General features: G+C 44.3%; 1 protein-coding gene across 5 annotated transcripts in view; it reads left to right on the forward strand.

The window, feature by feature from the left end:
* The window catches only part of LHX9 (LIM homeobox 9), a 50,999-nt gene that overhangs the window by 13,553 nt on the left and 11,992 nt on the right, over positions 1-25,454 (forward strand). For 3 of the 5 annotated variants that reach the window (XM_042464968.1, XM_042464967.1, XM_042464970.1), the window contains 2 exons: positions 1,814-2,016; positions 7,928-8,328. In XM_042464968.1, the coding sequence (XP_042320902.1) occupies positions 1,814-2,016; positions 7,928-8,328 (604 nt within the window). The remainder of the gene's footprint in view (positions 1-1,813; positions 2,017-7,927; positions 8,329-25,454) is intronic. The other 2 variants (XM_042464969.1, XM_042464971.1) reach the window with 1 other exon arrangement.

Below are 25,454 nucleotides of genomic sequence, written 5' to 3' on the forward strand. Positions count from 1 at the left end.
CATAATCATAATTACTGACGGATTGAGACTGAGCGGAATCGACCACACGGAAGAAACTTTCATGTTGAGGGGAAGGAAAAGGGACTTTTCTTTTCTCTTTCCGGCAATAGTTTTAATAAAAGTAGTCTAATAAACATGTTCCCGGAATCTTATTATCTGGAGTTAGTCGGATGGAGAACTACAAACGGAATCGTTTCCTTTGAGATGGTTTGATTCCCCGGGAAGAGAAAGAAAGGAGCCGGAGGGGAAGAAGTTTCCCTTTGCTTTCAAATCTAGGGGGTTTCCCCCAAGGAACCCAAGCAAAGCCCTCCAGAAAGGGGCTTCTCCCCCCATAGATTAAGCTCATAAACAGAGGAAGGGGCTTTTAAGGCAATTTTCTCTAAAGAGGTCCCCAAATGCAAATGAAAAACATTTTCCCCCCTCCCCACAAAATCACAATATTTTGCCTTTTTCATCTGAGGGACGTTTTGCAAGAGTTTTGAAACCGTTTTCAGAAGAGAAATGCGGAGAAAGAAATGTCTCCGAAACAAATTTCCCTCGATTTCTCCAAAACATGAATTCAAATGTTAATAGGCCTTTGTTTAAAACAAAAATAACGGGGGGAGAAAGAAGGAGAAGGAAGTCTCCCGCTTTCTTTTTAAGCGGAATTTGGGATTTAAAAAAAGAAAATCAAAGCGAAAGGGAGACTTAGAAAGCCGCCTCGATTGCCATGGACACAGAGGCGGGATATAGAGAAAAGTTTTATTTTTATTGTTTATTATTTAGTCCTTTAAGTAACAACCCCCCCCCCCTTTCCCAAGTCTTCTATTTTGCTGCTTATTTTGCTCGGTCCAAATCGGGATCCAGTTTTCAAGCAAAGGGGGCATTTTGGATCGGGTTGTAAAATCCTCCTGAGGATGTTAGGATCCCAGCCCGATCCTAGGATCTCTTTGCATTGAAGTCAAAGTACCACTTGACCCGGTTTCGTTTCGGAAAAGAAGTCGGCGAAACCTTTCAAAGGAAGCGGAGGCAGCCAAGGGAGTTTTAAGATCATTTGAGGCCTTGGATGGGGAAAATAAAATAAAGCAAGGAGCACAGGAGAATGACTTCGTCTCCATCATGGACAGAAAAGTGTACAATAAGATTATAATCAAACCCAGCTTTGACGGGGAAAGGAGGATTTTTGTTGTTGTTTCATCTTTAGAAATCTGAATGGGATTTTCTATTCAAGGTTCCAAACCGAGATTTGGTTTAGAAATCATGTACTTTTGAATAATATTTTTTAAAATTAACACATTTCTCCCAATCCGGTTTGGTTTTCATCTAATCTGTATTAGATATTATGGAAATCGGAGAGCCTAACCAGGAAACCAAAAAAAGGGGGGAAAACGTTCCTTAGTTTCGGATTGGATCCGGATTGACAGAGGAGTCCACTGCTCAGGTCTAGCTGAATTCCTTCCGAGTAAATTGGAATCAGAAATGATTTGCTGTCTAAATCCATTGGCCACCCACGGAACGAATTGGCTAAAAGTTACTTTAATTCCCGTTAAAGCCTGAAGTTTAGAATACCGCTTTAACTGCCATGGCTCCATGCTATGGAATTCTGGGAGTTGTAGTTGGTTGGGGGGCACCAGAGCTCCGCTCCAGAATTCCATAGCATAGAGCCATGGCAGTTAAAGCGGTGTCAAACTGGATTAGTGCTCCTTGTGGCACTGAAGACACCTTTCCTTGCTTCCTCCTCCTTTCTCTCTGCCCAGCCCTGGAGTTGCTGGAAGGGGGGTGTCCTCCCTTTTGTCCTCCTTTTTCTATTGACGGGTTTTGTTTCCATTTGTAGAGCATGCCCCCCTTGAGCCCCGAGAAGCCGGCCTTGTGCGCTGGCTGCGGAGGGAAGATCTCGGACCGCTATTACCTGCTGGCGGTGGACAAGCAGTGGCACCTCCGCTGCCTCAAGTGCTGCGAATGCAAGCTGGCCCTGGAGTCGGAGCTCACCTGCTTCGCCAAGGACGGCAGCATCTACTGCAAGGAGGACTACTACAGGTACAGCAGCAGACCCCGGGTGGGTGGGAGGCAGGGGGAAAACCCCCTTGGGAATCATAGCATCCTCGAATTGGAAGAGACCTCAAGGGCCATCCAGTCCAACCCCCTGCCATGCAGGAACTCTCAGTCAAAGCATACCCGACAATGGCCTCTGTTTAAAAGCCTCCAAAGAAGGACACCTGGCTGAATGAAACTATGTGTGAAAGGGATCTAGGAGTCCAAGTACGCCACAAGTTGAACAGGAGTCAACAGTGCGATGCGGCAGCTAAAAAGGCCAATGCGATTTTAGGCTGCATCAATAGAAGTATAGTGCCTAGATCAAGGGAAGTAATAGTGCCACCCTTATTCTGCTTTGGTCAGGCCTCACCTGGAATATTGCGCCCAGTTCTGGGCACCACAAGTCAAAAGGGATGTTCAGAAAATGGAGCGTGTCCAAAGGAGGGCGACTAAAATGGTGAAGGGTCCGGAAACTATGCTTCTCTTAGGGAGCTGGGGATGTTTAGCCTGGAGAAGAGAAGGTTAAGAGGTGATATGGTAGGACCTGTTTAAATACTGTCAGGAGGTTCCTCCTAATGTTGGGGTGGAATCTTTTTTCCTGTAACCATTGCTCCTGGTCCTGTTCTCTGGAGCAGCAGAAGACAAGCTCTCTCAGGACATGTCCTCCACTTTTGCCCTCTGCCCAGGAGGAATGTCGAAATGTCCTCCATCTGGAGCAGAGCTAAGATGCCTGAGTTGACCTTTCTATGAACGTTTTGAGCTCTTTATCTTGAGTGTCCTACATTTTGTGGCCATGCCCTTCTTTCCTGTGAGGACACCCTGTTTTAATAATACTGTACCATTTTAAGGAAAATTGCTGGGGGAGGGGAATCCAGATCAGGTGAAAATTGATGAAAAGCCAGGTCTCTCCTCTCTTTCTCCTTCAACCGGGAGGAAGCGATCAGACTTCTAGAGCCGCTTGTCGGGTTGCTTCCCCCGGCGACGGTTTATAGTCCGAACTACAATCTGCACTGGCGAAATAGTGCAATTTGACACCTCTTTGACGCCTATGCCTCCATCCTACACACTCTTGGGATTTGTAGGTTTGTGGGGCACCAGCATGGTTCAAATGTTGAACCCCGACTCTAAGGACCAGGGTTCGAGGGTCAGCTCGGCCCTGGAAACCCACTGGCTGACCTTGGGCAAGTCACAGTCTCTCGGCCTCAGAGGAAGGCAATGGCAACCCTCCTCTGAACAACTCTTGCCATGAGAGGGTGGCCATAAGTCGGAAACGACTCGAAGGCACCCAACAGCAATAACCCAGGAGACAATGGCACTCTTGGGCGGAGCAGGCTTGAGGCCTCGCAAAACTACACGTCCCAGGATCCCATAGGCTGGAGGGACAGCACTTGAAGTGGTGTCAAAGTGCATTGTATTTCTACAGTATAGAGGCACCCCTGGATTCCTCCTGCCATCCCTTGGCTCCCTTCCTTCCTTCCTTCGATCAAACTTCCATTTTTCCTTGAATCCTTCCTTCCTTGAATCCTTTTTTCCTTCTTTCCTGCCTTCAATCCGTACTCCCTCCCTCCTCTTCCTCCCTCCCTTACTTTAATCTTCCCTCCCTTGTATCTATCCTTCCATACTTTCTTCAATTCTTTTTCCTTCTTTTCTTCCTTCAATTCATCCTCCTTCCATTTTCTTTCTTCCCTTCCTTCCTTCTCTCCCTCCCTCCCTTCTATCCATCCTTCTATCCATTCTTCATTTTTTCCTTCTTCTCTTCCTTCAATCCGTCCTCCCTCCCTTCCTTCAGTCCTCCGTTCCTCTCATCCTTCTATACTGTCTATTTTTTCCTTCAACCTTCCCTTCCTCTCTCCCTCCTATCCATCCTTCTATACTTTCTTCAGTCCTTTTCCCTTCCTTTCTTCTTTCAATTCGTAGTCCCTCTCTCCTTTTTACTTTCTTCCTTTAAACTTCCCTCTATCCTTCTCTTTTATCCATCCTTCTATATTTTCTTCCTTTTTTCTTCCTTCAATCTGTCCTCCCTCTCTTTATATCCTTCCTCTTTAATCCTCCCTCCCTCCATTCTATCCATCCTTCTATACTTCCTTCAATCCTTCCCTCCCTCCCTCCCTCCCTCCCTTCCTTCCTTCCTTCCTTCCCTCCCTTCCTTCTATCCATCCTTTGATATTTTCTTCAATCCTTCTTTTCTCCCTTCAATCCGCCCTCCCTCCTTCCCTCTCTTCTATCCCTCTTTCTATACTCCCTCCCTCCCTCCTTCTTAGCTTCCAAGTGGCCCTGGCGGGGGACGGAGGCGCTGCTTAAGGAGGGCCCTCCTCGGCTGCCCTTCCTCCGGGGCCAAGGCCAGGCTCGGCTGCGGCACCAGGCCGGCTCCCTCCCGCTGGGCAGCCCGGCTTCGGGGAGCCCCGGGGCCCTCATCAGGGCCTCCTCGCCGGCTTTTCCGGGCCAGCTTCCCTCCCTGCCTCCCTCCCGGCCTTTCCGAGGGAAGGAGACCCTGGGTTTCCTTGGAAGCATTTCTTACCCCCCCAAGTCCCTAAAAAGGCCTGCCTTCCATCCGAGGGAAAGCAGGCCAGGATCCGACGCTTGGCTCAGTGTTCAAGCCTTAAGGTTCAATCCCCATTAGGATGAGGGTTATTTTAAAAGGGCCTTCATCGGAGGAAGGAGGCTTCAAGCTCAGGCTCCCGGATCCGTTATTCCACTTCGTCTCAATAGGATGCTTCCTTTGCAATGCTTCCTTCAACTGAGTTCCAAACCACGCGGCAGAAATAATCTACTTGGAGGCCGCTTTCAACTGCCCTGGCTCAATGCTAGGGGATTCTGGGAGCTGGACACAACAAACTCCCAGAATCCCCTAGCATAGAGCCAGGGCACTTCAAGCGGCCCCAGAGCAGACTATTTCTGCCTTGTGGGTGCAGCCCTAGAATAGTCAACAAAAACTATACAATATTACAACATTTTCCTATTCTAAAAGGTTACTTCTGGAAGAGAAGGGGCAGGATACCAAGGTTATATGGGAAAAAAGAAGATCCTTTTGGGATCTAGTGCCCATCGTGTCTACTCGAAAGTAAGCCGGCTAAATTGGGGTTAGAAAGTGGACAGAAAAGACTTCAGTTTCCATATATTTTTGGATCCCTGGCTGTTTCTCGGCCTTTCGCTCCCAGCAATCGGCACACAAATAATTCATGATGATGATGATGATGATGATGATGATGATGATGATGATGCAGGGATGTTGACAATAGGATCTGAGGTGGTGGCTTCCTTGCCAAATCTTCTATTTCTGATCCAAGAACAGAAATCAGCTGCTGGGTGTTACAACCCTCCTCCAGTTATTCTACTAAAAAGCTGTTAGTTTTAGTTGGCAATCCAGTTTGCAAGATAGATAGATAGATAGATAGATAATTTCCATGCAAGCATTTGCAGTCAGTCACCTTTAAAAAAGCCACCTTCTTTCTTCTTTCTTCCACAGGGAAGGCATCTTTTTAAAAACCATGCTCCCTCCTCTTCAAAGGCCCAAAACACCCTGACAAATAATCCAGTTTGAGACCGCTTTAACTGCCCTGGCTCAGTGCTAGGGAATCCTGGGAATTGTGGCACTGGAGCCCTCTGACAGAGGAGGCTAAACGTCTCACACAACTACAGTTCCCAGAATGTCCTAGCATTGAGCCAAGGCAGTTAAAACTTTCACAAACTGGATTATTTCTGCAGTGTGTTTTGGACCCGAGTCAATGCTGATGCGCATTTCAAACCCAGGTCGGGTGCCAGATAAGTTTCTTTTAAAGGAGAGGGTGGGGTGCCATCTTGATAGCAGCTGTGGAAAGTAAAAGGGACCTATAGATAGAGAAGTGCCCCTATATAGAGAAGTGCCCTGAAGATTGGGAGGGAAGAGTGTCCACAGTGCAGCCCTATATTGAACAGTTTTATTGTTTGCAGTGGAGCCTCTGGTCAGGTAAGTGTGTATATATGTGTATAGGATTGCGGCCTAAAGGGATTTGTTTGGGGCATGATTCCCTTCCCCACATCAGACCCATATTAGGACCCAAATGTGAGCTGGCTTTTCCCAGGAGACTTCTGAAGCCTGTTGGCTGAGAAGTCTCTCTATCTTCCTTCCCTTGGAGGGATGCACTGAGTTGCAGGCATTCCCTGCAGCCCCTAGATAGGAGTCTACTACTACTAGTATTACTATTACTACTAATAAAATACGTCCCACTGAGTTTGGTGGAACATATTCCCCAACAAGTACTGGAGAAGCCTTCAAACACTCTCCTTCCGGGCCAGATGAAAACAGCGTCTGGCTGTTTCCCTTCCCTTCGAAGTTTAACTGCCTCTTCTCCCTCCTAAATAATGGATGGATCTTGAACATTTCTCATCCCACTTTTTAAAACCTTCCTCTTATTAGAGCCTTGCTTTCCAGTTGGGGGGAAGAAGGGAAAAAGACTCTCCTGGCCTGGGGATAAAAAAAGAAAGCACGGTTTAAAAAGCATGGTTTTATAGATTTTATGTTTTTAGTTGCCCTTTTACAAATGTCCTTAATTTCTCTTTGCCACAACTTTGCCCTCCAGGAATAAATTCTCCTGGCTTCAGAAAAGCTTACTCCTAGGGAAGGATCTCAGTTTTAGGTGTTTTTCTTCAGCTCTCTTCCAAGCAGCAAAGGTCGCAAAAGCCACCGGCCTTCTTTTAAGCTGCATCCGCTCTGCAGAAATAATCCAGTTTGACACCACTTTAACTGTCATGGAGCATTTTAACTGCCATGGTCAGGGTGACCAGAGGCCCTTCTGTTCCAAGACATGTCCTATATATATCTCCATCTTCTCTTCCAGGAGGAATTTCAAGATGTCGTCCATTTTGAGCATGACTCAGAAACTTTACCTATATATCTATCTTTTATCTGTCCTCCCTTTCCCCTGAATGCCCTACATTTTGCGGTGCCTCGTCCTCTTTTGCGGTTATGAGCATCTCTGGAGCACCTGGATCCAAATGAAGGATCCTTATGGAGAGAAGGCTGAAATGGAGGACATGTCCTTGGAAAGGAGGACTCCTGGTCGCCCTGGGAGCTGTGGCTGGTTGTGGCACCAGAGCAAAGCCATAACCAATTCTACAGAGACATGACCGGGGTGACCAGATGTCCTCCTAACCGTAAAGGAAGAGGGGCGGCAAAATGTAGGACGGTCAGGGTGGGATGGTGACCAAGCTAAAGCTCAAAACACCCAGATAAATAAATGTAACGGAGGACATTTTGAAACCCCTCCAGACACAGCAACCAGCTAGCGGTCTGAGTGTTGGACTGCAGAAATAATCCGGTTTAAGACCGTTTTAACTGCCCTGGCTCGGTGCTAGGGAATTCTGGGAAGTGTCGCTTTGTGAGACGTTTGGCCTCCTCTCTCTCTAGCACCAGGCCAGGGCGGTTCAGTCTCAAAACTGGATTATTTCTCCAGTGTGGTATAGTTGGACCTTGCGACTCTCCTGGCCTGTCCATGGAAGCCCACCTTGGGCAAGTCACACTCTCTCAGCCTCAGGCGAGGAAGGGAGGCCATTGCAAAGCATCCTCTGAACCATCGTGGCCAAGGAAACCTTAGATAGTGAAGTCGAAGGCTTTCATGGCCGGCATCCATAGCTTTTTGTGGGTTTTTCGGGCTACGTGGCCATGTTCGAGAAGAGTTTCTTCTTGACGTTTCTCCAGCATCTGTGGCTGGCATCTTCAGAGGATGCTGGCTTGGGAGAGAGTTGGGTACCATTCTCTGAAGATGCCAGCCACAGATGCTGGAGAAATGTCGGGAAGAAACTCTTCTAGAATGCAGCCACAACGCCCGAAAAACCGACAACAAACTCGTGGTTTGGCTAGCAAGGGTCCCCCGGGAGTTGTCTGGGTCTGAAAGCGGGTCCTTTCCTTTCTAAGGGCTCTCCCTCTTCCCTCCAGAAGGTTCTCGGTGCAGCGCTGTGCCCGGTGCCACCTGGGCATCTCGGCCTCGGAGATGGTGATGCGGGCGCGGGAGTCGGTCTACCACCTGAGCTGCTTCACCTGCACCACCTGCCACAAGACCCTCACCACCGGAGACCACTTCGGCATGAAGGACAGCCTGGTCTACTGCCGGGCCCACTTCGAGAGCCTCCTCCAGCAGGGCACCGCCGAGCCCCCCGCTTACCCAGGCCCCCCGCCGCTCAGCTACACCGAGATGGCCGCCAAGGGAGCCGGCCTGGCATTGCCCTACTTCAATGGCACTGCCAACGCCGCCTCCGGGCCTGGCACCGTCCAGAAGGGACGCCCTAGGAAGAGGAAGAGCCCGGCCCTCGGCGTCGACCTCGTCGCTTACAACGCAGGTGGGTGGCACAGGGCTCCCCATCGCTATGGCATCCTGGGATACTGAGAGCTCTGGCAGCGCAGGGCTCAAGGTCTCGCCAAACTACAGATTGAATGTTGAGAGGCTGAATGCGGGAAAACCCAGGTCCTTTTTTTGTACCGACTTCTGAGTAAATGTCTTCCTCAGCTCTGGTCTGCACTGCAGAAATAACCCAGTTTAACACCGCTTTAACTACCATGGCTCAGTGCTATGGAACCCTGGCAATTGTAGTTTCGTGAGATATTTAGCCTTCTTTGTCAAAGAGCTCCGATCCTACAATTTAGTGCAAATTAGGCTCCGGTAGCATTGAGCCGTGGCAATTAAAGCACTGTCAAACTGCATTATTTCTGCAGTGCGGATCTGATCTTAAGTTTCTGCTCTATAGTTCCTTCTCTGTCGAAGAAGAAGCTTTTCGCAACGAACTTGGAATAATATTATAGGTCCTCGGTTTATTATAAACGGAATATTAACAGTAGTAGAAGGAGTCTAGAAAGCGGTGCGAAAAGGCTTATTTCACTGCAAATGAGATGCAGAAATTACTCTATTCTGGAGGCTACTAAATAACTATGACCCAGCCACACATTACTCCGAGTAGGAAAATCGCAGCCCAGCCCTACAGGACTATTTGGATGTTTAGTTGTTTTGTAGGATCGGAGCCTTACAAGCCCAGAACTAAAGAGGTTTATTCGGAATACATTCTCTTTAGTTCAGAATGGCTTACTCCCAGGAACGGGTCGCAATTTTAGGTGGCAGAATTCAAAGACATAGCCGTGTTCGTCTGTAGGATCAGTCGTAGAGAGGTCTTGTAGCAACTTTGAGACGAACCGAAAGAAAGAAGTTGGCCGCAGGAGTTTTGGTAGACTTCAGTCTACTTCCTCAGATGCTGTTGCAGTTTGAGGAGGTTTTTTCTTCAACCCACCTCCGACAATCCGGGGTCAAACCGGATTACTTCTGCAGTGCGGATGCACCGCTCTTGAAATGGATCTGTGCCAGAGGGGGGCAAGTCTACACCTGGTTTGGGGTGGAAGAAAGGCATGGAGTGGATCAAACAATGTAATCTGCTGATCTGGGGGGGGGGGGGGGAAAAAAAAAGAAAAAGTGTCCCCCGGGGGGGGGATCGGAAAGCCTGGGCCTGGTCGGGGGCTCTTCTTCTCCTTCTTCTCCTCCGGATTGAGGGCATTTAGGAGGGAGCTTGGGGGGCAGGAGAGAGAGGCCCCTCGGAGAGAGAGAGGTTGGCCGGAATGGTTTGCTCTTAATTGGAGCTGGCATCGGAATCTCCGGCCCCGGAGCCCAGCGGGAGGGAAGGGAATGCTTCCCCCAGAGAGAGAGAGAGAAAAGGAGAGAGAGAGGCACACACACACACACACACAGGCACAGATACTCAGACACACATACAGATACAAAGACACACACAGACACACAGATACAAAGACACACACAGACACAGAGCCACAGACACACAGAGACAGATACACACAGACACATAGAGAGCCACAGACACAGGTACACACAGACACACACAGAGAGAAAACACACACACACACACACAGACTTCTTTTTTTGTCTTTGGACTCCATCCTCCTCTGCTCAGACCTCAGGTTGCGCCAAACGTTGCTGGAGGGCTCGCAGGCAATCTTTGAGTTGGAAAACCAACACAACCCCTCCTTTCTGGCTGTCTCTCAGGGTGACCCTCGGCGTCCTCCTTTTCCAGGACCCACCCTCCATTTCAACCTTCTGTCCAGGAGGGATTTCAGAATGACCTCCATTGGGACCAGGACTCAGAAGCAGGAGTTTACATTTCTGGGAGCGTTGCTAGCTTTGCTTTGGTTATGTCCTCCAGTTCCCCCTGAATGCCCTCCATTTTGCCATGGCTGGTCCTCCATTGCGATGAGGACATTAGATCCCCCAAGTTGGGCGCCAAAGCACCCATCTGTGTTTGTTGTTGTTGTTGTGTGCCTTCATGTCGTTTTCGAACAACTATCACGGGTCTTAATTCCTTTATTATTTTTCCCTGTTCTCTTGTACGATTTTTAACATCGTTGCTTGGGGAAGAAGAAGCCAATGACGCTTGGGAAGGTTGCAGACCTGTATTTATCTATTTGTTTGTTTGTTTTTGCATTTGTTTGTCTCAATAAAGCTGTGATCCACGGTTTTGTGGATTTCGGATGTTATTGCTCCATGGCCAAAGTAGCAAAGGAAGGGGTTTTCTTGGCAAGATTTCTTCAGAGGAGTTTCTTGCCGTCTTCTCTGGTCAGCCAAAGGGTTCCTATGGCTGAGTTGGTTTCCAAAACCCTAATCCAATTCTCAAAGCTTTACTCCAGACCAGACTAGCTCTCCTAACACTCCGATCCTCAAGGAAATTGAATTTGAAGATTTGGGACCCGACAGAGGCATAGCTCCAGGCCCCTCTGAATTGGAGAAAGCCAGGTCGAATTCAAAGGTAGTTCTGAGCAAGGCATTTGGATTCCTCCCAAATGAAAAGATATAGTATTTTCACTTTGCCATTTTGGGTGTCGGATGGGGATGTGTCAGATTAGGATTGTAGTCTTCAAACGATTCTTTCCGAAACAGTTGATGTCTGGATCTTTTATCGTCTGGATCTTATTGTCAGATGAACGGATTTGGGATCGTGCATCCTCAGGGTGACCTGATGTCCTCCCCACAAAGGAGGACAAGGCACTGCAAAAATGTAGGACACAGAAGAACAAAAAATGTAGGATATGAAATAGAGCTAAAAACACGGCTATAGGTGTGAAGCCATGCTTCTGAGTCCTGCTCCAAATGGAGGACATTTTGACATTCCTCCTGGCTGAAGTGGAGGGCATGTCCTGGAAAAGGAGGATGCCGGGTCTCCCTGGAAGCCTCTACAATCGCCTCCCTTTGGCATTTTAAACTTCGCAATTGCTTGGTTCCAGGCTTGGCTGGTTGCATCCTCCACCCCTTCCCTTCCTTTTATTTCTTTCTCGTTCCCCTCCTTTTCTGAGTTTATTTGGTGGAGTTTCGAGTTAGAAGGTGGTTAGGAAGAGAAGATCCAGACCAACAAAACGTTTGGAGTGGTTTCCCTAAAAACCCAGCAGAGTTTTGGGGGATGGAATAATGCCAGGCAGCGAGGCGGAAAAGATGAACCTAAAATGGCTTAGACGGAAAAAAGCCTCTCTTCCCCTGTTTTAGTCTTCTTTTTTTGGATGGAGTAAGAGTACATAGTAGGACAATTCCTCCCCAGGAGGCAAAAATAGGGAACGAAGGCACAGCAAAATGGAGGACATTCCAGAAAAAATGTTGGGACCTGATCAAATCAAAGCTAAAAAAAGAGAACACTTATAGAAATACAGTATAAAGCCATGCTGCTTAGTCCTGCGCTAGATTGGAATTCCTCCTGGACAGAAAGACTGAAATGGAGGACTAGTCCTGGAAAAGGAGGGCCTCTGGTCACTCTGCTAACTTGTAGCCCTCCCCAAGGAAATCTCCTCTACCTTCCTATGTAGTCCTATGGGGCTCTACTCAGTTCTGCTTTCAGTGGGTCCCCAGCAAGTGAGCATGAGACTGAGGCCAGGTTTATTTGGTGGACAATATCTCCAGTGAACTATAGTTTGAAAGAAAGAAAGAAAGAAAGAAAGAAAGAAAGAAAGAGGGAGAGAGGACACTAGCAGCAACTTAGAGAACCTTTCCCCTCTGCTTCTTGGTGCATTTGAGAATCTGTTTAATACTAACAACAACGAAAACTGCTCCTTCTATACTGGGATGTGGGAAGTATAGACTGAATCACATTTCTAAAATATTGGAAGGTTTGCCTGAATGTTGCTGAGTTAAGAATTCAGTCTTAGCCAGATACTTGCTTGCTTAGAAGGAAGCATTACTTAAATCCAGCTGGGATTTAGTGAGAACTGAAGGCAGCCTAAGACTGAAGTCTCAGGTGCTCCTAGAAGCTCAGGGCTGTAATCTGTCCCTTTAAGTTTTGTTTGCTGTGTTCAGGGAGACTGCAGTGGAAGAGAAAGACCCAGGCCAAATGAGATCACATTCACATCATGCCACTGAAAAGCAACCTGCACCTTTTCTGTTTCTTCAGGGCAAAGGGACCAATCTCTATTGCAATTCTATTTAGAAGCAGCAGTTTTCTCAGGGTTTGTATTGTTGTTACCTCTGAACCAGCTTCTCAAATGCACAAACAAACAGGAACCAGGTTCTAAGGTGCTGTTAGTGTCCTCTCTCTAGTGAGGGCAGTGTCTCTATCATGCAAACACTTGGCTGAAATTGATTTCAATGGGAGTAGTCCATACCTCCTCATCTTCCATTCCTGCATGTTCCCAAATGCTTTCACCACTTTCTCCTTGCTGAGGCCTGGTTTCTATTTCTAATTCCAATTAGAGCGGATCCATTCGATATGTTATTGAATAGTGCGTCAATACATAAAGAAACACCACTGACTCAAGGAACCCATCAGTAGGTTTAGGGCTGGGCTCCTCTGTACACTTATTTGTCATATATAGATTGAATGAAGTAGCACTTCTGCATCTTGGAAAGATAGGTTTGTTAGTGCAAATATCTGCTAGCAATATTTAGAGGACATAAGAGTTCAGTTCTCCATGTGCCGATATCATTTTTGCAATGCACTGGGGGCAGGGGGTCTCGCATTTGTGACCAAAGATTAATGTGTCAGGGGGAAATCTATCTATCTATCTATCTATCTATCTATCTATCTATCTATCTATCTATCTATCTATCTATCTATCTATCTATCTATCTATCTATCTATCTAATCTATCTAATATTCCAGGCAAATATATTTTGTTACCTCAGATTTTTTTACGGAGTACATGGCTCCATTAACACTGTCTGCATTTCTCGCATCTCTAGTTTTCAAGCAAATACCTTTAAGTGGCTAGAATGTACGTTTGATTTTGAAATGGCTTTCTGTTCCACTTCTTGGCTTGTATTATCAGTGCTGACAATGAGGCACATTGCAAGCCAAAGGTCATTTTTGCAGCTTAGTACTTTATATATATGTTTACTTAGAAGTAGACTTGATGTAAAGTGGGGCTTATTCCCAAGTAAACAAACACATGATTTGCCTCTCTGGCCCTGTGGCCTGATCCTTTCTCTGTATGTTCATTTTGAATTCAGTTCAAGTGGATTCATGCCCATTGTTTGGCCTTTGTGTCAATTGGGAATGGGCCCTTTGGTGCTTAGAGTGGAGAGGCTTGTTCAGGGTTGTTTTCAAATCCCCTCCTTTCTTAATGTTCCCTTTGCATTTAGGATCAGTATATATGGGCTCTATGGCATTTAATACAAAGATCTCGTGTGATTCATTGCCTTCAGGCTACAGTCCTGTGGACATTTGTGGCCAAGCTCCCATTGAACTTGGTTCTTTCTGAATAGAAAATAGGGGAAAAAATGGACTGTACAGGTTCAAAATGTCAAGTTATTTATTCAGCTCCAAGGCACAACACTCTTTCATTTAGCAAAGTGGACCAAATCCTCTTATTCCAGATATTTCATGCAAAAAAGATCTGTTGGATTGCTCTACATGATGAATTAGGTGGGATTTAAGTGAAGGAAGAGAAACCAGTGCAACTCCACAGAGGAGAAAAGGGGAGGCGAAGTTGATTGGGTTGGGTTTTTGAAAAGGCCTCATTGAAGGGAATTTATGTGTCTGCTGCCCTCTACTCTCCCCATTCATTCTCCTTTTGAGTGCTGCAGCTAAAACAGGAGGCACAACATTTTTTCCACCAATAATAATAATAATAATAATAAATGGCTGTTAGCCTCCAACAAAATTGTAATTCCCAACCTATTAGGGTTTCCAAACAAATGTAGCAGTGACCTCTGCTGGCTTCTGGAGGGAGAAGCCCCTCTCAGAGAGTTGGTTGCACTTCTTTGTTTTAACCTAAGAGTTGACTGTGTTGCTGTGCTAGCCTTAAATGTAAGTAAAATATGATGTATCCAAACAGGACAGCCTTCTCTCATTTGGTCCGATCATAAACAGAGATGGATTGGATTTGCCTTGCTTTTCAAGATGTGGAGCTGCTGTGTTATGACTCTCAGCCTACTACCCCATTCCATGCTTTTAAAGGATTGCTTAGAAGAAAGGCATATAGTGGGCACATCTTTCCATCACCACTGTACCACAGTGGTGGGTAACAACAGCGTATCTAGATTTATTTATTTTTAATCAGGAGGAACTGTCCTTTCTCTTTGTTAAGGAAAGCCTTTTCTTTCTTTCTCAGAGTGTATGACATTCTCTGGAGCCAGCTGTAAAATGCACAATCGTAAAGATATCAGGAAATCTGGCCTGATAGTAAAAATGGATTAATTTCTCAGGACAGGGCTGCACCTACTCTACAGAATTAATGTACTCTGACACTGTTTTAACTGCCCTGGCTCAATGCTATGCAATTCTGGGATACGCAATTTTGTGAGACGCTTACCCTTCTCTGTGAGAGAGCTGTGGTGCCACAATAAACTTTAAACCCCACGGTTCTATAGGATGATGCCATGACCATTACAGCAATGTCAAACTATTAATTCTGCAGTATGGCAACTTTCATAGTGTGATTTGACTGGCTTTAGCGTTGCTGGGTTTTTTTAAGCGTGAATTAAAAAAGGAAGACAAAAATGATGGCTAGAACGAGATACTGGGAGTCCATTTGTGATGGCATACTTCCTCCAGTTTTGAGGAATGAGTTTATCGAGAATGGACAGAAGGTATGTTGGGATCTAGTAGTTGATCTCTCGGTTATCTGTAACTTGTCCTGATTCCTTGTGATTGGGCAGGCTATAAACAAATAATAATAATAATAATAATAATAATAATAATAATAATAAGCTGTGGATCAGCAATGGCTTCCAATGCCCCGTTTCAATGAAAAGTTTATTTGCCTCTTCCTAAATTAGACAAGAAATTAGGCCTTAGCAAAAGATGTGTGAAAGGATGTATTAATTCATTTAATTCTATTTAAAAGGTTTATAATACGGTGGACCTGGCAATACGCTTGAGCTGGATAACAAATATTAAAACAAAACAAGGTATTTGCATGTAGGCTCAAACCAAATGTAGAAATTACACTTGTTCTGCAAATCTTCATTTACCTTCACTGGCTGGTGGACCTCAGGGTTTTAAATAGAATAAAATGAATTAATACATCTTTTCACACATCTTTTGCTAAGGCCTAGTTTCTTGTCTAATTTAGGAAGAGGCAAATAAACTTTTCATTGAAATGGGGAGTTAGAAGTCTTTGCTGACCCACAGCAAATACCCTAAAAAGAGGAAAGAGCCTGCCCACTCTGGGATATCTCACAGCATTTTGTGAGCCTCTTGTCTGGGTTTAGTGGCTTATCAGCTGGTTGCTTGGCAAATAAGGCTCTTTCTCTTAAAGGATTCAGAATGCAGTTTTTAAATATATCAGCCAAAGGAAATGGTTCCGGTTCTGAGGACATTTTCACACATCCAAAGTTGCCAGCTGCACTGGCCTACTCTTGTGCCTTTTGCAATGGTTTGAACAGCAGGAATCGGCAATGGGAGCTTCTCGGGGCACAGAGATAAATATTATTACTGGCTAATTGCTACAGATCAAAATGCTGTTATAGAGGGACATCTGGCTGGGTGGGTCTGATTCAGAGGCTGGCAAACCTATGTGGTGCTCAAAAGGGATTGTTGCTTTGTCCATATTTCTCATGTGCACATAAAAACTGCTCTGTAGTCGGCAGATTGTGCATTTGGATTTTAAAAATGGTTTTACCATAGGTTCTGCTTTTGATTCTGTATTAATAAAATTTAAGTAAATGTATGCTATAAATAAAAAGCACCAATAAGGTGGAAGTTCAAAGGTGCCCATGTGAATAAATTGGACAACTTCATCTGTATCTACTCACAGTGAAATCGACTGAGTTCAATGGTGTTTTTCCCAGGGAGTACATAGTAAGTCCTATGCATGCCATTTGGGAGTGGAGCCAATTGTTAGTGGCACATACACTGAGGGCAATGTCATTCTGCTTTCTGTTGTTCATCACATACTGCAGTGCAATCATCCAAACACACACACACACATGCGCACACATCAGTGTGTGGATGCTAAAGTGACTTGCAGAATGATAAAAGATAGAGGTCGAATGGCTTTTAAATTAGGCTTGCCATGTTTCCATTTTCTATAAGAAGTATTGCGTTGTAAGGCCTAAGTAATGCAAAGGTACCAGATCCCATCTAATCTGGGAAGCTAAGTGGACTCAGATCTGGTTAGCACTTGTATGAGAGATTACCAATGAATACCAGGTGCTCTTGGCTGTATTTCAGAGGAAAGAACTGGCAAAACCACTTCTGCATAGAGAAACCTATGAAGTTTATGAGATTGCCATACAACACACACATGTGTGTGCACGTGCGTACACACACACACAACTTCCTAAAAGAGTAGTGTTTATTCAGTGAAGGGACAAGAAAGGGGGGGGGGGAGAATGAGATAGATCTAGCATCTCTGTAGGACTAACTGATGCATTTCAGTATAAGTTTTTGTGGGCTCTTGTCCAGTTATACATTACCTACTCTATATGAATGTAAGCTTGTGGTTATGAACAAGTGGTTCAATGGGCCTTCTTGTTGTTGTTGTTGTTGTTGTTGTTGTTGTTGTTGTGTGTCTTTCAGTCCTTTCTGACTTATGGTGACTCTCTAAGGTGAATCCACCACAGGGTTTTCTAGTCTATAATTGTTCAAAGGGGGCTTGTCTTTGCTTTCTCTAAGACTGAGAGACATTAACTTGCCCAAGGTCATCTAGTGGTTTTCTGGATGAGCCAGAACTCCAAAGCCACAGTGCAATGTTCAGACCAGTACGCCATGCTGGCTCTCCAATGGGCCTTGCTCTCAGGTAATTTTTTGTAGAGATTGCCACCTTAGATTATTGAGTAAATTTTCTTAATATTGCAGCCTTTGTAAATCTGTTAACATGGATGAAATAGAACAGAAAAAAAAGTCATGTGTTGATTCAGTGAGTGAAATATTATATGGGGTTCAGAACATGTGTTCATATATGAAATACAAGGACAATATAGTCTTGTACAGTTTAATTCTAAATATGTTTGCTCATAAGAAAATTCCACTGATTTTCCTAGTGAACATAATGAATTATTGCAGTTTTGGATTATACTGTTGACTAAAGTGTTTGAACGCATTAAAAATATCTTTCTGGGATGTAATTTTAAATTTTGTTATGCCAGGGACCATTTCAGCTTCATAGTAGATGAGTTTTGTGTGAAGTGTGGCCAATTTCTTGAACAGCATCTACTGTATATTTCTTAATGAAGCTGGATGTTGTTGTTGTGTACCCTCAAGTCATTTCCAATTTATGGTGACCCTTGGGGTTTTCTTGGCAAGATTTGTTCAGAGGAGGTTTATCATTGCTTTCCCCTGAGGCTAAGAGAGTGTGACTTGCCCAAGGCTACCCAGTGGTTTCCATGTGACTGAGCTGGGAATTGAACCTGGCCTTCAGAGTCCTAGTTCAGTGTTCAAACCACTAGGCCACACTGGCTTAAGATTTCTATCTTAAGACCACTCAATGTTTAAGCTGCTTATTTTTGCAAATCAAACTTTGGAGCAACATCCAAGAGAAGGCCAAGCTAATCTCCCCAGGTCTTTTGGTAAGTTTAATTGCAAGATGATTCTCTATCAAAGTGTGGAGAATATGGTGTAAACCCAGGTGTTAGTCTCAACAAGAATAGTCCAAGAAAGCAAAGAGAAACAGGTAGACCAGTTCTTATGTATGTCTCCATGACTTATAGATGTTACACTAGTTCAGCCTAACCACCAGGCTTAAAATAATGGCTCATTATTTTCGGTCAGTCTGTTTCTCTCAGATTTTGTGCTCAAGCATGCTTACACCCTGAACTTGACTACAATCTTCCATTGGATATTTGTGTGGTCATTGTTGTATCTGTGATATAGCAAGGATTGTTAGGGGAGGGAGACACTAAGCGTAAACGTATTGCCTCTGGAATATGACCATATTTTGTGTACTATATTCTGTGTATTTACTTTGTGACTATTAGAGACAAGACATTGCCCAGGGCTGTAAACCTCCACAAAGTTAAATGCCTATATACATTTCTTCAAAGTCCAAGTAAACCCCCCCCCCCCCCGATGATGTGTTACTCAGGCATTGCTTCAGAAGTCTTATCTCTAATTTTAAATGTAGTAATTTTGTAGCCTAAACCTGGGAAGATCATGTAAGTGTCAGAGCTTGGAAAAATTACTTTTATATGTGACACCATCTAGAATTTCATAGCTGGCATAATCATTTGAGAGGATTTTTGGAATTGTAGTCCAAAAATATAACTTTTCTAAACTCTGATAAGTATCAATATCATATCACTTCAATGTATGACACTCTCTGGAATAACATGGGGGGGGGTGACTATAAATAACTGATAGGAGAGCACATAGCTTGCACATAGAGAGTGCCAAGATGAACCCAAGCCATCTCCACTAGAAGTAAACCCAACTGCCAGAAACCTAGGAGAGTTGCTATTGGTGAGAGTATAGAAGAGTAGAGTATAGAATAAAGAAGCCACTTCTCAGTATTTAAGTCCACAAGATTCCAAGGCACACTTGTTCATGATGAGTGGGCTGGTGTTGTGTGCCTTTAAGTCATTTCCAACTTATGAGGACCCTAAGATGAACCTATCATGGGGTTTTCTTGGCAAGTTCCTTCTGAGGGGGTTTGCCATTGCCATTCTCTGAGGCTGAGAGTGTGATTTGCCCAGGGTCACTCAGTGGGTTTACATGGCTGAGCCAGGGTTTGAACCCTGGTCTCCAGAGTCAAAGTCCAATGCTCAAACCACCACACCACGCCAACTCTCTGATGAGTGGGCTATCAACTGCAGTATTAACAATACAGGCTTTCAGGTAAGTAGAGGGCATCTGATTCCCTTTACAGGTCAATGTCATAGCTACTGTATGAGTGAAATCATTATTGTTAATGCTTTATAGTTGCAAAAATGAGTCTGAGAGATAATGACATGCATATTCCAAAAGGCCTTTCAGCATATTCTAGATAGGTATCAAGTGTATTCTAGAGGGGTTCTCTGTTATTCTAATCCCAGGAAGCAGAACAAACAGAAAACTGGCAGAGCTCTTGGTAGAGTGTAATACATTGTTCATGTGTAGTGTTTCATTCCACTCCTTTCACATCATGTAGGCCTGGATATGAGCATCACTGAATTGAATGTGAACTCCATCATGGCCGGATACTAAGAGAAAGTATTTGTAGGCTATTCTGTTTTACAGAGTAAAAAGAGGTAATCTGTTTTGTTGCAGATTCTTTTGCCTGTACCTTTTTGGTCCTGTCATTTGCCTCTTTCATTAACACAATGGAACTGATCAGGATGGTAATTTCCAGCAGGTATGCAGGAAAGGAAAATGAACAAAAAGGCCAGGGAGGAAATGACCAGAAGCTTACAGGCAGTACTGGGGAAGTGAAAGGCCTATGGATCACACAGTTGTGAAATGATTAGTTTGGGACCAGGATTGCAACACTGAAAAAAAGCTACTTCTGTTTGTTAGAACATTTGCACATGACTGGTGCTGCTGGTGGAAATCTACATGCCTATCTCTTTACCTGTAAAGAGTGATCTTTGGTTATGTTAGCTGCTGCTACTTTGGAGAGGCCAAAACTACTTTCACTTTAACTTGAATTCCCATATATTAGTGCTGTCCTGTGGAGGGAAAATATAGATTTTTTTGCCCATCAAAAGCAGTGTGTGTGTGTGTGTGTGTGCGCGCGCACACTAGCCATGGAGTAAAACTACACTGGAGTAAAGCTGCAAGTTTTAAAAAACAAAAGTGACATGGGTTTTCACCTTTTGCTTATGAGGTGCTATAATTTCAAGGTAAAATAAAGCTGAACTGCAACAAAATGTTGCTGCATGTAGAGTTTTCATTTGGGTTTCCAGCTAAACATGCTGTCTTTCAATATACTTTTCCATCCTCTCTACCACTCAGTTTTTTCAGTGTTTCACACCAGTCACCATTTTCTGGCTGTTCAGCATGCTGAGTCCTCTCTTGTCCTTCTTCAAGCGTTGCAATTTCCAAGAGTCTGCTGTTTCCTTTGGAGAGTGGATAGTGCCATGTTGGCTATATAAGAGATGAGGCCATTATTAGTATATGAGATTTATAATATTTTTACATTACCATTCAACTGTGTGCTTGTCAAAATAGTTTAAAAACAATAAATTTACAAAACATCAGCACTGATAATATTCAACAGCTCCCCTAAAATAATGTGTAGCTCTCCTGTTGAAATGGTAGGGAGACATTTGAAAGAAAAATGGTCCCAAATGGCCACCTTTGCCACCTTTGCCACCTTTGCCACATGTACCCTGGCTTTTTTTGGTTCAGAAGCAGCCTTCAAAAGAAAAGAAGTGAACTGGAAAATTTGCCCTAGGGAAGATTCTGGTGAAATAGTGGATCCTTTCCCTAGTGAACATAAAGGGCATTTTAGGTCAAATTTGGAACTGCAGGGCATGACATGATGGCAGTGTGCCCCTCCATGGAGGGCTAAAATGCCCTCACCCCTAGAAGTTGCCCATCCCATCTACTAAAATGGCATGTGCTGCCAGGTAGTGCCTGGTATTATAAGGTAAAGGAAAGAACAGCAAGTCAGAGGGGGAGGTTAGATGGCATCACCAATCAGGTCACAAAGTGCATGACTGAACTAGATGGAGAAATAGTACCACATTAGTTCAAACTTCAGCTGATTGATAGATACTTTTACAGAAAAAAAGGGTAAAACCACAGTGGGTTGATGTATGATGATGGGAATGATGGGTAGGGGAGAACAGCAATACGATTGTCAGAAATAGACCCATGAGTGTATTAATACATGAGAATAGGGTCAGTTTGTGAAACCTTCAGTTCTCCCTGTTTGTAAAATATCTCACAAGTTGTGAGATGCACTAAAATGCACTAAAAGTGATGCACTAATGAACAACAGAGCAGAGGGCTGCATCCTGACCCTGTATTCTCATATATATTTAAACCACCCAATCCACTGTCCTCATGAGGCTCCAGTAAAGCATCTATGAACTAAAAAAGTAGTTCTTAAAACTTTGTAGAGGGCCAGTAGCTTTCTCTTTATCTCTTTTTCTCCTAAAAGGCTCACTTTCTCACCAACATGTAGAAAAATATATCAAACCTCTTTATTCCACCCAGTTGCTTCAAAGTCTTGGACATGATTTGCTCCTTTCATTTATCTTTTAAACCAGGGATGGAGAAAAGGTAGCCTGCATGCCACATTCCTCAACTTTCCATTTAAACTTTTCCATACACTCCTGAAGAGGCAAGCAATCTGAGATCTGTATTTTATGTTTTTTTTTAAAAAGAAAAAGCCTTGCCTCTTACTGGAATGAAAACTGAGAAACTTCAGTTGTTCTGCATTCTCTTGAATTATTTGTATATTACAGTCTGAGGGACCACTTGCAATGCACAAGGGACCAGATTTAGAGAACCACTGAGCTAGCATTTGTTGAGTTGCCCATCAAAATGCAGTGTTGAGAAAACAGCATTTAAAAGTTGAAGTCTTTTTCTTTCTGGAAAGAGAAGAGTAAATGCAGATGTGAGATGCTTTGCTTCTTTTTTTAAAATATATAAACTGTAAACTCTCTGTCTCCATGGACTGATGTAATGTGCAGAGCATAATGTATGCTTTTCCATCATTTTCTCAGGGGTGGGGAATGGCTAAGCTTTGTGAATAAATACAGCCAACTGTTGGGAAGTATTCCAAGGTGTCTCTCTGTGTGGAAATCTGATAATTCACACACACTCACATATGTTTAAAATATGGACTAATTAAATTATTTTAGAACCAATCATTTTAATTACATTTAATATGCATTGTTTGCTTTGAAACGTAGGCAGGCCCGCTGAAATCCTTCTCCTTGGTCCCATATGACTGAGTGGGCTTTATTAAAGAGGTTCTAAAAACAATTTAATTTTTCATGGTTAACAGTTACAACAAACTTATGTTTCCTTCAGTCCTAAACGTATCGAGGGTATCAAGTCTTGTGGATCTCTGCTGGGATTCTTTCCACATAATAGGATCAGGGTGTTAGAAGATGTGTTATTTCTCTAGGTAACTGGCTCATTTTTAGCTTCGCAACTACAGCTGCAGCATCAGTATTGGCTTAAAACCCCATGAGGCAATGGTTTTGCAATATACTGTTTTTCCCAGAGACCTAATCCTCTCAAGGCTCCTCTTTCAAGTTCCATGATGCTGCGGCTGGCTTTGTATACAATGTCAGTCTACAGCAATCTAGCGATTCTGAACTTTAGAGGGTAAAACTGGTTCACACACTGCCATAGCACATAAGGCCTGCAATTACTGAGCCACAGGCACAACCCTTTGGCTTTTGCTTGCTCCATGCCATATGTGGGGCTTAATGTTTGAGATGAGGTGGACATAACACCCACTGATTTCTATAGTTCTTTGTGGATTTTTTGGGCTATGTGGCCATATTCTATAAGAGTTTATTCCTCATGTTTCGCTAGCATCTGTGGCTGGCATCTTTAGAGAAGATTTCATTCACTGTGTCTATTCCTTTTTCCAGCAGAGATTAGCTAGAAAGGTGGAGTCTTCCTGCACATGAGCATGGATTCTGTCTTGTGTTAACATGTTAAGCTTTACAGTGCCATTTCCTGATGGCCTAATACAATGGTTCCCAAGCTTTTCGATACCCCACACCCCTAGGAAATGTTTGAAGAATGTTTGCACCCCCTACAAAACGTATAGCATGTTTGAAGATGAAGTCTAATTTCTAATTTTAAACCACAAATTGAACCACGTACAATTCTGTGGGTGAACAAATGGAACTAACTCAGCGCATAAAAATGCAAATTTAAATTGAGCAATTAGATTCTAATTTATTCAGAAAAATATGAGTGAGGTCTTATCACTCAAGGGCACAAGCCACAGTTTGTCGCACCCCCTGAAATTCCATCTCGTACCCCCTGGGAGTGTGGGCACTCCAAGATGGGAACCCTTGGCCTAATAGTAGGAAAACAGCACTTTCACCTATGGAAGTCAGACAAGGGTAGGTGTATTCAAGATGGTATAGCAGAAAGTCACTCTCATTGAAAACCCAGTGAACCTCAGCACAGACAGTACTGTATTGAAGAACAGCAGAAGGCAGGTACTTATCTTTGGTGGAGGCAGCGTTGGCTAAAGCAATTTGGTAGCCTGATACAAATATCAAGATGGCGCTGCTCCCCATTCCATGTACCTAGCTGGGCAGACTGGATTTGAGAGAGTATCTTCCCTCACCACTGAAGCCAGAAGCCAAGTTTAGGAGACACATGTGGCATGGAGCTCTTTCTTCCAACACATTCCTGTATGAGACAAATCTGCTTGATAGGACCAGTCCTGAATGGTGGCTGGGCATGATGCAAAGTTTCACAGCCCTCACTATCTATAAATTATACTGGCATGAAGCACTGAGTCTCTTCAGGGCCATTAGAGCCCAGAAAGGTGGTCACTTTGGGAAGCAGACCAAGGCTGTCATGACAGGGGCAGTGAATTGCTGGTTCTTTAATTCTTGCATTTTTACCGTCAGGGATGGGGAGAGGAGCTGGTGGGATTTTCTGTCTTAGATGTTAAAGTAACTTGGCTGCCTTTGAATTCTATACACCTTGACTTGTGTGTGTGCATTTGTGGGGAAACAGGGAAGAAATGAGCATTACAGTCTGACAAGCAAGGCTTTTAGTTGCCAGAAGCAAAGAAGTCATATCTGCAGTTCTCTGACAGGATGGAGTTTACATGCAAATTGCTAAACAAAAGCTGTTGATAATGACTAAGCGCGCAGTCTTACCCCTCCTGTAGCTCACCACTGATTCTGTCCTCTTGATGTCTCGGAGCTACTGCACTGCACAGTTAATGCAGTTAGATCCTACTTTAACTGGCATGGCTCCATCTTGAGATCTGTAGAGTTTGCAGACAGAGAGAGGCTAAATATCTCACAAAACTACAAATCCCAGAATTCCATAGCATTGAGCACCATGGCAGTGAAAGCGGTGTCAAACTGGAAGTTATGAAGGAGGAGGACAGATGCAGTGGAGGCAAGAGCTGAGGCCTTTTCTCCCTTGTTTGATTGCAAGATTGAGTTTGTGAGCCCCCTTCCCTCTCTTTCTGAGATGAAGGGAAGGAGAGTCTGCCATTGCTAAAGGGAGAAGCAGGACAGAGGTCTGCTTGCTGAGACTGAGAAGCTTATTGCACACATTATTTTCCCTGTTATGGGAATGTGAAGGGGACTCTCAGGCCTGCGCGCAACCGGGGGAAAAATGGATTTTATTGCACAGCAAATTGTCCTCAAAGTGGCCCTGTTCCGTTCTGTGACACCAAGCTGTCTCCCCATTCAGTGCTGAGGAGCATTAAATGTTTGGGTCAGAAGTTTTCTGACCGAGCAAAATGGCACCCCTCAGCACTGAATGGGGATGGCTTGGTGCCGCAGAATGGAATGGGGCTATTTTGAGGACAATTTGCTGTGTGATAATATCCATTTTTTCTGGTTGTGCGCGGCCCCGGGAGTCCCCTTCCTGTTCCCATAATGGGGAAAATAATGTGTGTGATAAGGTCCTGAGTTAACCTTAGGACCCTACGGTGTGGAGTTTCCTTTGCTTTAAGTGAAATTTCAGGGGCAGGTGAACAGATGTTGCGAGCATTGTGTCAGTGTTAATCATTATTCATAAGTGTAAGTGGGCTGTTACCTCATGTAACTAAATAAGTGAGGTTGTACCTCATGTAACTAAATTATGTTCAGATATTGATTTGGCATTCGTCTTGTGAGGAAATCCATTTCGGATGGCTGTCAAAGTGGCAAGCTTGTAAGCCAGGTACTGGTTACCTCTGCCTGTCCAGTGCTGCCCCTACTAAGGTTGCCAGGGTGAAAACTAGAGAGGACCGCTTTACTTTTAATGGTTGTGCAGAAGAGGGAATTTCAGCAGGTGTTGCTTGTCACACAATCAGGCAACTAGCAATGCCTAAAGAAATTCCCTCTTCTCCACAACCTTTCCGGCCTTCACTCTGGCAACTCCGGCGCTTACCGTAAAGTAAAGTGAGGCAGCTGCCTCAAGAA

The sequence above is a fragment of the Sceloporus undulatus genome, chromosome 4 (assembly GCF_019175285.1).
Source record: "Sceloporus undulatus isolate JIND9_A2432 ecotype Alabama chromosome 4, SceUnd_v1.1, whole genome shotgun sequence".
NCBI lineage: Eukaryota > Metazoa > Chordata > Lepidosauria > Squamata > Phrynosomatidae > Sceloporus > Sceloporus undulatus.